The 16529-nt window shown below is 46.0% G+C and overlaps 1 protein-coding gene, 1 long non-coding RNA gene and 2 other non-coding genes across 5 annotated transcripts in view; 3 read left to right on the forward strand and 1 right to left on the reverse strand.

Annotated features, from left to right (window-relative positions):
- Positions 1 to 890: 890 nt before the first annotated feature.
- Positions 891 to 10404, forward strand: LOC112119604. 2 transcript variants are annotated; one of them, XR_002909130.1, is made up of 6 exons: positions 891 to 906; positions 1290 to 1347; positions 3612 to 3754; positions 5392 to 5477; positions 9273 to 9386; positions 10332 to 10404. It is a non-coding gene; the product is annotated as an uncharacterized LOC112119604 (long non-coding RNA). The 2 variants fall into 2 exon arrangements; XR_002909131.1 differs by having other exon boundaries at positions 10335 to 10401.
- Positions 3439 to 3516, forward strand: LOC112119606. Its single transcript, XR_002909133.1, has one exon. It is a non-coding gene; the product is annotated as a small nucleolar RNA R38 (small nucleolar RNA).
- LOC112119605 lies at positions 5214 to 5293 on the forward strand. Its single transcript, XR_002909132.1, has one exon. It is a non-coding gene; the product is annotated as a small nucleolar RNA R38 (small nucleolar RNA).
- Positions 10405 to 11711: 1307 nt separating the features above from the next.
- Positions 11712 to 16529, reverse strand: part of ST6GALNAC2 (ST6 N-acetylgalactosaminide alpha-2,6-sialyltransferase 2) — a 22665-nt gene continuing 17847 nt past the window's right edge. The window contains exons 5-10 of the mRNA XM_024218325.3: positions 16336 to 16501; positions 15246 to 15384; positions 14711 to 14814; positions 13771 to 13854; positions 13260 to 13359; positions 11712 to 12813 (exon numbers count right to left, since the gene is read on the reverse strand). Coding sequence (XP_024074093.1) covers positions 12646 to 12813; positions 13260 to 13359; positions 13771 to 13854; positions 14711 to 14814; positions 15246 to 15384; positions 16336 to 16501 — 761 coding nt within the window. The 3' untranslated portion in view covers positions 11712 to 12645. The remainder of the gene's footprint in view (positions 12814 to 13259; positions 13360 to 13770; positions 13855 to 14710; positions 14815 to 15245; positions 15385 to 16335; positions 16502 to 16529) is intronic.

Consider the following 16529-nt stretch of genomic DNA (forward strand, 5'->3'; position numbering starts at 1 on the left):
TCAGAACCAAGCCCAGGGTTTGCATTTGTTTCATTCTTTATTATTATTGTATTTCTTCTTTGTTAAGTGCCAACAGGAAGCATGGCTCTGTTCTAAATCCAAAATTAGACAATCCTTGTCACAGAAACTTACAGTGTAGAGAAGACAAGATGTAACAGGGAATTTAGAGAAGGGCATCACAGAGAATTCTTTATTTATGTTATTAGCTCCTTCACAAAAGGGGTGAGGCTTTGGGTCTTTCATTATTTAGTCTCACCTTAGCTATCATCTTGTATATGATATAGTGCTCCACTACTGATGCCAGCCTTTAATGCCCATTAGTCAAATTTCCAACAAGCACTGTTGTACTTTCTGCCACAGACTTTTATTCTGTGTGTGTACAATGCCTAATCCGGTGGCGCCTGTTCCCTCTGGCGCTGTGGCTGTACAAAGAGGAATAATAATACTTTTAGGAAGGGCTCAAATGGAGATATGGAGGCAGCTTTGTGAACTCTGCTAGGTAGGGCATTTAGCATGGAAGAAAGCACCAAGACAGGAGTGGGAGAAAGAAATTAATCAAATTCTGATCTGATTTGCAGCCCCATTGCTTCTGACTGCCCAGGCCAGTGTAATCCTGGGCAGAATCTGGCCTTCCATCAGGCAAGCTCATTGTTAACAAAGTTAGCAGCGTGTAAAACACCCGGGAGACCCAAGCGGGCTGTACGATGAAAATACCGTCCCTCCCTCCAAAGACTCAGCCTCCCTACAAAGAAGCCTCAGAGGCACTAGCGGGCCAGACGAAAAAACTACATTTCCCACCAGCCCCTCTCAGCCTCGCGAGAGGTGAAACGAGACTTGCAATGGATAGGGCGGGACACTTCCGGCTGTTGCGGTCTCTTCCGCTCGCAGCCGGCGGGCGAACTGGTGGTGAGTAGATTCGGACTGTGGCAGGATCCGATGCCATCCTCGGTGACGGCGCCTTGTAGGCAGACGCGGTCTCGTGATAAGTGAGCGGGTGGCGATTGTGCATCGCCCCGCGGTGTATCAGTTGGGTTGGTGCCCGGTTAGCGTGTCGCTTTGGTGGTGTAAGTGCTGCCCCCTTCCCCATCAGCCTGTGCGGAAGATCTCTGGCCGCAAGTCCCATGGCTGCCTCTAGCTTGTTCTCTCCTCCCCGATGGGGGAGTGACTAGGGCCCGGGTGCCCCTCTGTCAATTGCCTCTGTTCCTCTGAAGCTACTGGCCCAGCTGGGTATGGGAAAGCGGCTGGTGATAAGATGCCCCAATTAACCCCTCTGGTTTCCCCTGTTGCAGGTCCCTGCCTAAAGCATGCAGGAGGAAGGAAAGCCCAGCAGCACCCTGCTGAGTCCTGGTAAGTGGGCAGATTAAATGACAGTGCAGCACAGGGGAAAGCTGCTCTACAGTCATCTGGCAGCTCCCCCTTCCCTGTCTCCGGAAAGCTTCATTCAAGAGCCTGGGCTGAGGCACCCAAAGTCTTGGTGTAATTCAAGTTTAAAACCCACCCCTACTAGGTCATGTGACTTGCTGGGCCATTGAGTTGTCCCTTAAACCAGGGGTTCTCAACCTTCTTTTGGAGGCACCCCAACATGCTATAAAAACTCCATGGCCCACCTGTGCCACAGCAACTGTTTTCCTGCATATAAAAGCCAGGGCTGGCCTGCAAGCAGGGCAACTGCCTGGGCCCCATGCCACAGGGAGCATTGTGAAGATAAGTTGCTCAGGCTTTGACTTCAGCTCAGGGCTCTGGGCTGCAGTCTTGTGTGGTGGGGCTTTGGCTTTCTGCACTGGGCCCTAGGGAGTCTAACACCAGCCATAAGCATGGTGGCCCTGAAACCTGCCTGGGGGGCCTGGGCCCCTAGTTGAGAGACACTGCCTTAAACTACTCTAGGGTTCTCTGCGTAACTGTATATGCACTCATAGTGGTTCCTGATTCTACCCACTGGGCATTGCTAATGGCCTCTGTGCTAAATGGATCTGGGGTGTGTATATGGCACATGAATGTTAAGGTTTGTGGCTCAAAGGGACACCTCCTATTCAGATATTCTGTTCTAATGACTCCTGTACATTATTGCCTACTTTGAAGGGACAGCTTGAATCCTGCTATTGTTGCTGAAGTCATTTCCTTTTGGCTGTAAACTGAAAAGCACTTCTGGTCTTGGTAGCTCATGGGAAATGTCTGAGAATTTTTACTTCTAAAGGGAATGGTTTCCCCCAAGGACCAGAGACTGAGAGTCTGTTCCCTTCCTTGCTCAAACTTTAGCATTTTATGCACTTCTTTGACACCTTAACAGGAAGTCAAGGTAGGTGAAGTAATATCCTTTCGTTGGACCAACTACTGTTGGTGGAAGGGACAGGCTTTTGGGTTGCACGGTGTTCTTAAGGTCTCTTTTGGTTTCTCTTAACATGGAACAGTCAGTGTGAAATCCAGTCAATATAACAAAGCTAAGTTATGTCAGGTTCTGCTGACTGCCCTTGCTAAGTATTGCTGTTATACAAAACACGAACATGTAATTGTATATGGTGTGTTTCTCTCCTGCTATGTGGGAGAACTGCACAAACAGGGAAAACCAAGAGATTTTGGAAGTGTTCTTTAAAGTCTATAGGGATCTTTTCATTCACTTCAGTAAGGTTTGAACCATTGCCCTAACTGATTATTTGGGTAAACAGTACAGCTAACAATATAATATGCTGCATGTGTCTATGATGAACAAAGTAAGCTTTTTAAAAGGTACAGTCGAATCTGAGTTATGAACACCAGAGTGACTATTCAGTTTGTAAATCACACACCTCATTTGAAACGGAAGGACACAGTCTGGCAGTAGCAAAGATATGGGGGGCGGGGGGGAGCAAATGTAGTACAGTACTGTGTTAAACATAAAGTTTCAAAGCTGTGTTAAATCAATGTTCAGTTGTAAACTTTTAAAAGAACGACCATAATGTTTTGTTCAGAGTTACAAACAGCCTCTATTCCCGAGGTGTTCGTAACGCTGAGCTTCTACTGTAAATAAATTTCTCCTTTACTCTTTTCATTCCGACTAATCTTAAGGGGTTCTGGTAGCGGTGACAGAACGAATTGATTTATTTTTAAGCTGACTTTCCCATCAGTGTGAAGTGCTTCTCTGGGCAGTTCTGGTGTGAATTCTACTACAAAAGCAATACTCTGATACTAGAAAGATTTGTTTGTTTTTGGAGTGGGTGATGAGTTTGGCTAACAAACAGCCTTCATGCTGAACTTGCAATGCCTTTGCACAACACAACCTCTAACTGAAATGTCCAAAAAAGAAAATGAGTACTATTGAAGGTGCATACTGCTGATGTCACCAGGTGTCATTGTCACATGGAGTGGAGAGCATGGCAATCAAAGGAACAGATACAGTTAGAGTAGAACCTTTGGCTCTGCACACACCGACTTTGCCTGGTATGGGTCTTACTGTTTTGAAAGCTGAGCAGGTGATGATACAAAGTTATCTCTGTCTGAAAAAGATCTTTTCTCTTGTGGAGTTGTGATTCTGAAGCTCAGCACTGCAAAATTGATTTAAGGAAACCCAGAAATGAAAGCTTGTCTGATCGTATGTTGACTAACCCTAACCCTGTGACCTGTTCTTAAATTCCCAGGGTGCAGCACCTCTTTCTGTTTGGAAATCAAGGATGAGGCTTTTGGATGAGAGTATCCCTCCCACTAACCACCCATGAGTCTCTAACGAAGGAGGTGAAAATTCCTTTGATCAGCCCGTGTTTGTCTGCTCATCTGCACAATGGTGAGGCATGTTAGCATCTGTCTTGTGCTGTCAAAAAATCTAAGTCCCTTTCATTGTTGTTGGGAAATGGAGGCAAGGCTGCTCTATTCAGTGGTTTTGGATGACACTGTTGTGATCCCTAGGGCTAATGAGTGCAGATATAAAAACTCAATGCTTGATTATTGTAATTATTCTGTCTCTCCCTCCCACCTGTACTGGCTGCTGCTTTGTTGCAGTAGACATTTGAGTGCAAACCCCTTTGCTTTCAAAGACCACAAGTTGAAAGGTAGGGTTCCATGAATGGGCATTTAAGTCTGTCATTGTGCTAGGCTGGACAGCTGGGTGCTGTGACAGTCAAAGGTGAGTGGGAGAATGGAGTACGGAGGGATTAGGTAACACTCTGCTATAGAGATACTTGATGCAGCTCATCCCACAAATATTTGTTAAAGGAATAGAGCTAGTGAAAGAATAATTAGTCTGCATTGATCTGGATTTACGCTGAAGTCTTTTTAAGCTTTCTTTGGCTGGAGGGGAGGCATAGTGATGACTCAACAGGGAATATAAAAGCTAAAGGCACCTCCAAAGGATGTATTAATAGTTTATTTTCCGTATGTCCAAGTGTATTTCATGTAATAAGCCCTCAAATGTCTTACAGAAAGTGCTGGTGGATTCTTCCTGTATGTGAGAGTCGGGGGGGGGGGGGGGGTTACAACATTTCCACATGTTTGTCAGAAGCTGGGAATGAGCGACGGGATGGATCACTTGATGATTACCTGCTCTGTTCATTCCCTCTAGGGCACTAGCTCCTGTTGGAAGACAGGATACTGGACTAGATGGACCTTTGGTCTGACCCAGTATAGCCGTTCTTATGATAAGTTCTTTACGTAGCGCAGGGTAGTCCAACTGGTGGCCCCCAAATGTGTCCACTACACAGCAGACCTGCTCTAGAAAATGGTGTCCTGTGCAGCGTGACCTTGCACGCATTGTATGTGACGACATCGCATGGAGGACACCATTTTGTAGAGCATGTATTTCTGTATGTGGCTGGTGGAGGTGCCCCAAAACTAGCATCTGGCCATGAGCACTGAAAAGGTTGAGCCAAGAGGGATGCTGTTGGCTTGAAATACAGTGAATAAAAATGAATTTTAAAGTAGCTTCAGGTAATGGACCTTCCCCTTCTTGTCCCTGCCAGCATGTAGTTTTACAGCCTTGTCTCGCACGCAGGGGAAACTGACACTAAATCACCCAATTTTGATTATACAAAGGGCCCAAATTGGGAGGGGGTTGGGGAAGTGGGTTTTTTTTTTTTTTTTTCCCCAGTTTAGTAACTATAGGTAACACTTTAAGTTGGTGTCCCTGTAAGCAAGGATTTAGAATGAGAAATCTTGGGGTGTGGATGCCTACTCTTGAGTGGGTGACAAGTAAACAGCTGCAAAGAATGTCCTTTGCCCTCATGCTGGGCAGATCTCTAGTCTGAGTGCTGAGCTGGTGATGATGCTAAGTTATCCCTGTCTGAAAAAGAAAACTTCCTTTGTGGAATTCTGACTCTCTGAGGCTCAGCACTTTCACGTCTGCTTTAATGAAACTGAAGGATCAAAGTTTACTTTAAGGACTGGTATGATGAATCTTTAACATGTGGCTTGTACTTGCATTCACAGGATGCAATGTGTCTTCCACCCAGTGATCCAGTACTAAAGAAAGTGCCTGTCTCAAGCCAGGGGCTGGTAACTTTGACTGCAAGCTGGTAAGGAATTACTAGAGAAATGTTTGCCTCTGTGCCTTGTGAGAAATCAACAGGCTTTTTGGTCAGCAGGGGTGGGTCATGGCGTTCAGAGTGCTGATTCCTTGAACCTATTCCTTGCCAGGGAAGCATAGGAATGTAGTGGGTGATCATTAGTATGTTCAGCTGTTGCCCTCCTGAACAGATTGAATCCTGTCTCTTATCAGGCTGTAACCTGATGTGGTGAATGACAAAGGGCCAAGGAAATGATGGTCCAAATGTTGCCGAAAGGAGCAGAACTCGACTTGATGTCCAGTTTTCCACACATTCCTCCTCCCTGCCAGTTGCTTAATCTCTGTGATCATATCTGGGTTACACCTGCAGTGGGCAAGGCTGACACACTCTGCAGAGCTCTTCAAATGTATCCTAACTAGGTTTTCAGTCTGCTTTTCTGTCCCTTGAAGTCTATAAGCCAGTGATGTGATGTTATCCCTGTCTGAAAACTCAGCCGTGAGGGGAAAAACAAATATTCTGAGGCTTTTGAGCTTTGCCCCCGGCAGTTTATTTTCCTACCTTGGTGACCTTTGTAGAAGATTAAAATCTGAAAGACAAGATAAATGATAGGATGTCCTTTGAGTGTCCCATTTGTCTGTGCTGAATCCTATCCTGGGCAATCATCACAGCTTTGTCTTGGTGAAATCCTATAGAACTTGCACTTGGGGACATTTCCCAGGAGCCATCCTTTTTCAACATAATGGATAAATGGAACCCTTCAAAATAGGCATTGCCCAGTTTGGTGCATTCTGTAAAATCTTTAGCAAACAAAAAATTGGTTGTGGATTTCATGTATGATAAAGGGTTTTTTAGAGACACATGTTGCTTGCCCTGGCTGGTGGGAAAACTTGAGATGTTTGTGCTTAACTTGAGTGATCAACCTTCTGTTCACTTACAATCTGGTTTTTGTCTGTTACCTTGACACTGCAATAACACTGTCAGTGTTTCTGGTTGAACCAGCTTTGAAGCTTGTTCAACTGGCAAAATGCTGATTTAACTGATTCTAACTGGTGGGGAGACCTATAGCCAATGTTTTGCCTATAATAACTTGATTGTGCCTTCTGTGGTGGCTCTTTTTATGGTGTCAACAAAATGTGTGACATCAGAGGAATATGCTCCTGGGAGCCAGGATTTGGACTGGTCCATAACTACTTGATCTATGTGCTGTGCCACTATCATGTCAGAGCAAAAGCAGTGTTCCACCTCCCCACTACGCTTGTGACAATTGTTTCTTCCCATCCCAAAGCGATAGGCAGCAGCCAAATTGGGATAGTGTTTGAGTTTCAAGTACATTGCATAATGCTCTGTTCAGTACGCTGCCCTGATCAGTGCAAGATGCAGAGACATAGTAAGAGATAAGAACATAAGAACGGCCGTACCGGGTCAGACCAAAGGTCTATCTAGCCCAGTATCCTGTCTACCGACAGTGGCCAATGCCAGGTGCCCCAGAGGGAGTGGACCAACAGGCAATGATCAAGTGATCTCTCTCTTGCCATCCATCTCCATCCTCTGACAAACAGAGGCTAGGGACACCATTCCTTACCCATCCTGGCTAATAGCCATTAATGGACTTAACCACCATGAATTTATCCAGTTCTCTTTTAAATGCTGTTATAGTCCTAGCCTTCACAACCTCCTCAGGTAAGGAGTTCCACAAGTTGACTGTGCGCTGCGTGAAGAAGAACTTCCTTGTATTTGTTTTAAACCTGCTGCCTATTTTCATTTGGTGACCCCTAGTTCTTGTATTATGGGAATAAGTAAATAACTTTTCCTTATCCACTTTCTCCACATCACTCATGATTTTATATACCTCTATCATATCCCCCCTTAGTCTCCTCTTTTCCAAGCTGAAGAGTCCTAGCCTCTTTAATCTCTCCTCATATGGGACCTGTTCCAAACCCCTAATAATTTTAGTTGCCCTTTTCTGAACCTTTTCTAGTGCCAGTATCTTTTTTTAGACGAGGAGACCACATCTGTACGCAGTATTCAAGATGTGGGCGTACCATCGATTTATATAAAGGCAATAATATATTCTCAGTCTTATTCTCTATCCCCTTTTTAATGATCCCTAACATCGTGTTTGCTTTTTTGACCGCCTCTGCACACTGCGCGGACATCTTCAGAGAACTATCCACGATGACTCCAAGATCTTTTTCCTGACTTGTTGTAGCTAAATTAGCCCCCATCATATTGTATGTATAGTTGGGGTTATTTTTTCCAATGTGCATTACTTTACATTTATCCACATTAAATTTCATTTGCCATTTTGTTGCCCAATCACTTAGTTTTGTGAGATCTTTTTGAAGTTTATCAGTCTGCTTTGGTCTTAACTATCTTGAGCAGTTTAGTATCATCTGCAAACTTTGCCACCTCACTGTTTACCCCTTTCTCCAGGTCATTTATGAATAAGTTGAATAGGATTGGTCCAAGCACTGACCCTTGGGGAACACCACTAGTTACCCCTCTCCATTCTGAGAATTTACCATTAATTCCTACCCTTTGTTCCTGGTCTTTTAACCAGTTCTCAATCCATGAAAGGACCTTCCCTTTTATCCCTTGACAACTTATTACGTAAGAGCCTTTGGTGAGGGACCTTGTCAAAGGCTTTCTGGAAATCTAAGTAAACTATATCCACTGGATCCCCCTTGTCCACATGTTTGTTGACCCCTTCAAAGAACTCTAATAATTAGTAAGACACGATTTCCCTTTACAGAAACCATGTTGACTATTGCACAACAGTTTTTCTATGTGTCTGACAATTTTATTCTTAACTATTATTTCGACTAATTTGCCCGGTACCAATGTTAGACTTACCGGTCTGTAATTGCCGGGATCACCTCTAGAGCCCTTTTTAAATATTGGCGTTACATTAGCTAACTTCCAGTCATTGGGTACAGAAGCCGACTTAAAGGACAGGTTACAAACCTTAGTTAATAGTTCCACAACTTCATATTTGAGTTTTTCAGAACTCTTGGATGAATGCCATCTGGTCCCGGTGACTTGTTAATGTTAAGTTTATCAATTAATTCCAAAACCTCCTCTAGTGACACCTCAATCTGTGACAGTTCCTCAGATTTGTCACCTACAAAAGCCGGCTCAGGTTTGGGAATCTCCCTAACATCCTCAGCCATGAAGACTGAAGCAAAGAATCCATTTAGTTTCTCTGCAATGACTTTATTGTCTTTAAGTGCTCCTTTTGTATCTCAATCATCAAGGGGCCCCACTGGTTGTTTAGCAGGCTTCCTGCTTCTGATATACTTAAAAAACATTACTACCTTTGGAGTTTTTGGCTAGCTGTTCTTCAAACTCCTCTTTGGCTTTTCTTATTATATTCTTGCACTTAATTTGGCAGCGTTTATGCTCCTTGCTATTTGCCTCACTAGGATCATTGTTTTCTCCTCAAGGAACACAAGAGCCCTACTGTCCTCTGTCATGCTCCACTTTATTTCTCCATCCCTGAATAACCCCTTGATTCTTTTATCAAAACAATAAGAGTAATAGCATTGAGAGCAAGAGGATGTTCTTGCTCTAGAGGCTACAGCAAGAGATTGGACATCCAATCAAAGATTTACGTTCTATTCCTGACCTGCAGCTTGACCTTGGGCAAGTCACTTAACTTCTGTACCCCATGTCACAAATGAGGAAAGAGGAGAACTCATACTTGCCTTTTTAAGCACTCTGAGATCTTGAATTTAAAAAGTTTCCAAATGACTGACCATTAACTGCATTCTTTCTAGCAACTTACTGTAATTTAAACTCCAACAGGATTTGAAGGTGTGATCGATCTGCCAGAGGTCCTTGTAACACGTGCATGGTTTCCTGACCTGGAATGAATTGGACAATGGATCCAAAGATAACAGAACTCCTTTAGGCTTGGAGGTTGGTATGTGGGATGGGGAGGAATGTAGTAGAAAAGCAATGGATTTGTTTTAAGTGTTTGATATGCGGTAGATTTGCAGTGAATTCCTGTACAAAACTTTGTTCTATCATGTGGATTTTTCATGTCACACTTTGGCGCAATGTCAGGATTTGTTTAATTAGAAGGCATAATTTATTGAGTAAGGAAAAACTGGAGCTGTCTGCTCCCAAGTTGCAAATAAAACAAGAGAGGCTAGAAATAGAAAATAAAAGTAAACAGTGTTCAGTACTTGTGGAGATTCAGGAACTGGTTCAAAGCAAATCTTATTTGCTGTATCTAGTTAGCAGCTGTTTTTTGCAGACTTTGCATGTCAGTTGACTTTGATAAGTCTCTAACTTCAGGATGCTGCTGCAAAAGAGGGAGAATGATCTGAAGCAAGGTCTCAGTCTGTCTCCTATATAGTCCTTGTTTATCAGTACTTCTCATTTGGTACCTGATACCCACAGGTGACGTCACCAGCACATAACTGCAGGGTTTCCTCTTTGCTGTTGAGTTTGACACAGCTCCGTGGTGTCTGTTAAGGCGAGAATGGGTCTTAGACTCAAGTGCTGAAAAGGGACGATTGCTTGGAGTGCTAGGAACATGGCTCCAGTGAGACTAGCTGTGACATTGACAGGACCAGCCTTGCATCTGATAAAGTGCAGGTCTTTATCATGCCAGTCAGTAATAGAGCAAGAACTGGCCTGTCCATCATTTCAGTTAAGTCTTGCCAACCTCCTCAAACGATCTTCTTTGTATTCCTGGTAAAATAAAGGTGGATGGCTCCTTTGTGTCCTTGGCGTTTGGCCACCTTCCCTACTTTTTTTTTTTTTTTTTTTTTTACAATAAATTTGACAGCACAGAAGAAAGGGGCTTGTTAATGTCTTCCTTTACTGACTAGATCCTGTTTTGCTTTTTTCCCCCAGCAGGGCTGGCTGGAGAAGAGAGCTGTTGACCAAGGAGGTTTTATCTTTCAGAAATAAATCATCAAAAATGTCAGGTGTCTGAGTTTTAGTGATGCTCTAAACCCAAAGTTAAGTGAGTCCAACGAGCCCTTTCACCTATGATACATCAGATTCTATGCTATATGACTGCAAGGAGAAGGGCAAGACCCTCATTACTAAAAGAGGCTACATCACTAGACTATAGAAAAAGCTAGTAACATGCAGCACTTTACAGGGTTTTGAGAATGTAAGGCCCTCCACACTGGGGCTTATGGCTGGAACAGTTTTCAGATATGGTTACAGCCTTCCATGACTAACCTACTCCTATAGAAGGCAAGAGACCTGCTTGCACCAGTAGGGTATAGTAGAACTGTTCCCTAACTGAGCTAAAGTTCTAGATCCCCCATGTTGGGCACTGATGTGGACTTGGACAATTCACATCCCCCATCTGTTAAATGTGGATAACATGTATGTGCTTTACAGATATGGAATGAGTCAGTCTGAACACTGCTATTTTCTGTATCTTGCAATACATAAAATCAAACCTGACAACAGACACAGTGGCACAGCAAGGTTGAGTTTCTGGGTATCCCGACACCTAGTCTTGTACCCTAGCTGTTCCCGCTGAGTGCTGTTCTACAAGGATGACTAGGACAAATAAACTATTTTTTAAAATGTTAATTCTTAGGCTTAGAGCAAAGCAAGTGGGTGCTGAGCCTCTGGCTGTGCGCGTTAGGATCACGTTCATCAGCCTTTGCCAGTACTTGTCGCTCATGTTCACCCTCCCCTCCTGTGTAGAAATTCACTGCAGCACTACCCCCAGGTCAGACTCCTCTGATGTCCAGCCACACACTGTATTGTTGCTCTGCTTTCAGTGCCAGCCTCTGCCAGTCATATTCTACCCCCTTCCCCCACCCCAACCCAAAACAACAAAAGAAAACATAAAAGATCATTCAACATTTATGCAATTATACAGAGTGGGAAAATGTTTCAAATTACACTCCTCCATTGTGCTTTAGCATCCATCCATCACTAGTCATTGCAACCTCCCTGTAGAACAAAACCAACCTGTTGCTGATCTACTCTTCCTAGTTACATGTAATTAACTTACAAAATGTAGCTTCAGGGTTAAAGAATTTCCCCTCCTTACTGCTGGCTAGTTGGGTTTTTTATTTAGCCTGATGGGGATTTAGTATTAAGTAATGGAGTGGTGGGTTCCATCCATCTGTACAAGGGCTGGGGCTCTTCCTCTGAATATACACAGCACCCCTAGGTTTGCAATGTAAAATAATGCATAGGGTCCCATCCAACTCCTCCCATTTGAGCAGGTCCACCTGCCCCAATTTCCTGTGGGGGGGGGGGCCTAATTAATCTGTGACAACACCACCCTCACCTGTTGACATCAATGTGGAGTGAAAGCCCCAGGAGTGTGGCTGAAGCACAGGTTGGAGAGGGCAGTCAGCCTCTGCTGTATGCTGCTAGTGATGGGAGATCTGTCTGGAAAGTGGAGTGTATGTGCATGTGTTGGCTCTGGGGGCCTTCATACAGTTAAGGCTGCCTGGCCCCAATGCTCTTCACCTACCCACCCAGTCTATTGAGGAGCAATGTCCACAAGCTCCATCCAGGTGGTCTCAGCTATAGGATTGTGGCTGTGATGTGTCCCACCATAAAGGAGTTTGAACACAACAAATTAGGTTCTTCAGGGTTGTGGCAGACCCTTGTGTGTGATGGAAAGGTGGGAGCGGCAGGCTGGGTATTTTCCACAGCCACGTTCTGTGCTCTGCATGTAATACTCAAAGGAAGGCAATGGGAAGCTGGAATGTGCTGGTGAGCGAGCGTCTTCTCTCAGGGCTATCACGCCCCTTTGGGAGACGCGCATCGAACATTCAGGCTTATTGCTTCTGAAATCCCCTCTTCGTTTCCCAGTGTCAGAAGTTGCTCCCTGCAGGTGTCGTAGTTGATGGGAGGAACCGGGGCATTTCTGGGACAAAGGCAGGGTCGGGGGTCTGTTGTCTCGAGCCAATCAGCAGGTTCCTTGGAAAGAGACCTCACCCCACTTGCTTTGCCATCTGAGCAGAATCCTCCAGGCAGCACCCCCGGCTTGCAGAAGGCAGCCTTGCAATTCACGCAATCGCCATCTGCTCCTGCTTGTAAGGCTGGCTTTGGGTGAGTTCTCAGTTTGCCACCTTTGCCCATGAATTCTGGACGGCCCCTGCCAGGGAGAATGGAGCCCTTGGGGAAAAGGAGAAAAATTACTTTCGTTACAGCAAGAGTCCAAGGGATGTGCCACCCAGCCTCACCGCTGATACAGCTTCATGATGCCTGCCCTGTGCAGGCTCTTCCACAGCTCCGCCTCCAGCAGCATGTCATGGTTGGCATAGAACACCAGAGGCTTCTTCTTTCGCTCATAGTAGTGGTCTGAAAACTTTCGGTAATTGTCCGTGATAAATCCATAGGCACTGACCTGCAGATGGGGGAAAGGGTAACAGAACAGACAGGAGGTAGGATCGGTGCCCAGCCTGTCCTAGGCAGACCTGACCCCAGGCTTCGGATAAGCAGTTACCCAGTCAGTCAGATGTTGCTGGAGTAGCTGTGTGGAGCACAGTGCCCCACTGGTGCCACCCCACTGGTGCCACCCCATGTACCTGGTACATCCTCAGTGCTATATCCTAAATGGTACATCCTGGAATCCATTTGGCACACTGGAGCAGGCACCATCAGTGAAATGATTCATACCAGGTTGGGGCTCATGGAGCTCTACCCAAATATCTCTGGTTCCTATAACAGGAGGGTTAAGAACCAAGCCAAGGACATGCTTTAACTCCACCCCAGACTAATTCCATCAGCCTTTATTCAGGCTGGCCAGCAGAGTACTAGGCACTGAAGAAAGGTAGCCCTGACAGCTCTTACCTGGTCACAGGTATGGAGGGCTGTCAGTAGCATGAGGGCACCAGTACTGGGCATGTAGAGATACCCATATTGAGTATTTATTATTTCAGATCTCAGAAATCTGTAAACAAAGAGGGATTACAACAGGTGAGATCAGTGAAATGGAGAGAGATGGGCTGCACCAAATCCCAGTGAACAAGATGAGCTGCCGAGGAAAGGATGACACTACATGGCAGTGAATGGAAACACAGTGGCTTGCAAGAAACGGGATTGGCTTGCAATGAATGGGAGCACGTGGGTGTAAATCCAAGATGGATCGCAGTGGGTTGGGCTCCAGTGACTGGGATGTAATGCACTGAGTGGGACTGGACTACATTTCAGTGATGGGGGAAGGCTGCAGGGAGATGGAGGGGTTTGATTGCGGGGCAGGCTGCAGTGAACAGAACCAGGGCAGTTCCAGAGCGGTTTGCTGAATGAGCTGGAGTGTTTTGAGACAATGTTTTCCCCAGAGGCAGTGCCTCGTTTTCCTTACCTCAGGGTTAGATAGTGTATGAAATCTGAGTGCAGCAGCTTGAACTTTTTTGCAGATGCCTCTGGTCCAAAATACATCCGTGGGCTGTGGCAGGAAGATCAAAAGGAAGAGTTTCATTTCAAGTCAGTATTTAGACAGCTCAGTGTTTATATTACGACCTGAAAAGAATCTGAATTTTTAGACTGACCAATGGTGCTGGTTGTCAGCAGCAGAGGGATCAGACTGAGAGAAAATATTAAACAATGGAATAAAAATACAACTCCCTGGAGCCCAGAGTTAACACTTTTCCTCTGAGGCAGAAACTCAGAGAGACACTGAAGGGCTTTCATTTTTTATTATGGAGTTAAGGTTGCAGCCAGATGTACAATGTAAGCTTTGTTTTGATCCTGCTCCCTTCTAACTTTGCTTACAAATGAAAGGTGCTTGTGAAAAATGATTGTGATTAATAGAAGGGAGGAGAATAATTTCTTTGTGCAGAGATTTTCTGTATTAAATTACTTCTGGGTCGGTCGTTGGGGACGTCTGGGTGATGCTTTCAGAGCTGCTCCAATTGGGGTTGTGAAAATGAGGTGCTGCTGAGGCCCGAAGACAGGGCAGAGAGAGGAAAGATGGTCCAGTGTTTAGGGCACTAGCCTGGGATGTGGGAGTCCTATGTCCCTGCTCTGCCACAGCCTTCCTGTGGGACCATAGTCAAGTCACTTAAGTCTCTGTACTCCAATCTGTATAATGGCCCTTCTCTCAAAGAGGTGTTGTGATGATGAATACACAGACTGTGGGCCACATAAGTACCTTAGAGAGGGCTGAGACACCTTTGCAGAAGGCAGTATGCATTAACGCTGTCTATGCTGTATCCACCCTGCAGTTGGAGGACATCCATTGCCCAGTAGCATTATGCCTGAGATGGCTCAGGGTGGGTAGAAAGGTTGGAAGCGTTACTTACTCATCGCCTTTGTCATAACCCTCTTGGACACGGCTGCCCAGTATGGCTGACTTCAGCATGACGTAATCGCGTATGTCCGAGGGGATGAAAATATATCGCAGGTCCTGCAGTGGGGCGGGGGGCACAAAATACATAATGCTTTGGTGTAGCAGGCACTACAGCACGACATCCTATCACACCCTCAGCCCCACTTAGATGCAAGAGCCTCATTCACTAACGCAGGGCGACTAAACGTACACATGAGCTTTGGCGGTAAGATTGAGCATGGGGAGCCATGGACACCCAGCGCTTCTCAAACATGGAGGAGGTTTCTGGTGGAGCTGAAAGGAACCAGGGCGACCTCACAGGAAGAGTCACAGATTGATGGTCTCAGGCCCTCCTGCACTTTATGCAGGTTCCAAGGTGGTGTGAGTCAATGGCCAGCAAGGCCAAGATGGTCAGCAAAGCTCCATCCCGCAGCGGGTGTTGCCACGGCCTGGATGACTCCAGTTCCAACCAAATATTTGCACAACGACCCCCAGCCCTGATGGCTTACCTTGGACTGGGGTATCTGGGTGAAACCATACTCTCTGTAGGCGATCAGGGAATTCTTCATTGTGTTCACCGTGAAACCATAGAACGACGTCTTGGTCCCGACGTCGTCTTCAAAGCCTTTGATCACAGCCCCATTTAGCCTGTGGGTGGAGAAGGGAGAAGACCAAGGCTCTGATTAAGGACCGGTCTTCCACCACGGAGCCCTAAGCACAATTCTCCCCCATCAATGCTGCTGCTAATTGGGATTGTGTGCCAGTTTATGGCTGTAGAGTTGTCACCTAAAGTCCCTCACACCTTATTACACAGGGATGGCACAGAGGGCCACGCGTGCAGTTTGAAAGGCCTAGGGTCCTGGTTCAGTTCCCAGCAGGGGTGACTCATCCCTCATCCTTCTGAGGTAGCCGTGCTGGGTATCATGCACTTATTGTATGAGGAGGGACGGGAGCGTCACTCAGAGGGACGCTACAAACTGAGGCCTCTCTCACTTGGACAGTAAATATCTCAGCCCCTCTACAGCACCAGGGATTTGGTCTGGTGTCCTTGGCCTACATTTCCTCTCCCCTCACTGGTGTGCAGAGCACTGCACTGATGCCTTCCCTTTGGCCAAAGTGCAGGCGCAGTCTTGGACAGCGGTTACACCTTCCTCCTAATTGCACAAATGCTACCCTGGGGCCAGATAATCCCACAGGATGAGGCTGTGCTGGTACAAAGTGACTGGAACACGCCTTACACTGGGGCATCCAGGAAAGGCCAAAGCAGCCTGAAAGGGGAACCGTGGGATAGGGATTTGCCATATGGTCTCTGTGAACATTGTAGAATCCTGCCCCTTCTGCTGGAGCATCTGGGCCACATGACATGCTATCAAGCAGCATTGCTCACAATGGGCAGCAATAACAGCCATGGCTGCAAGAGGGCATGAAATGTACAGCCGGAGCTGCCCTACGAAGAATGCCCTGGGTTAATGCACAAGATCTTTAAGCAGGATCCTCTGCTAGTTAAGGAGCACAACAGCCCTGCTGATCACTGGTAAGTGCCCCTGGTTCCCTCAAACTACAGCTCCCAGGATGTGTGGGCTGCTGAACTCTCCATACCTGAAAACAAAGTCATGGGCATCTATCTCCTTGCCTTGCCGGGATCCATTGAGAATCCCTCCGTTCCCGACCACGGCGCAGCGGACGCAGCCTTCAGGGAACCTGGCTTTGTCGAACAGCCAGCTGTTGGCAGAGTCATTGAGCAGATGCAAGGTGGAGGCAATGGCTGCAGATCAAGGCAAGAATCGGCTAGT

Source organism: Terrapene carolina, unplaced genomic scaffold, assembly GCF_002925995.2.
Source record: "Terrapene carolina triunguis isolate 2854851 unplaced genomic scaffold, T_m_triunguis-2.0 Scaffold192, whole genome shotgun sequence".
Lineage (NCBI taxonomy): Eukaryota > Metazoa > Chordata > Testudines > Emydidae > Terrapene > Terrapene triunguis.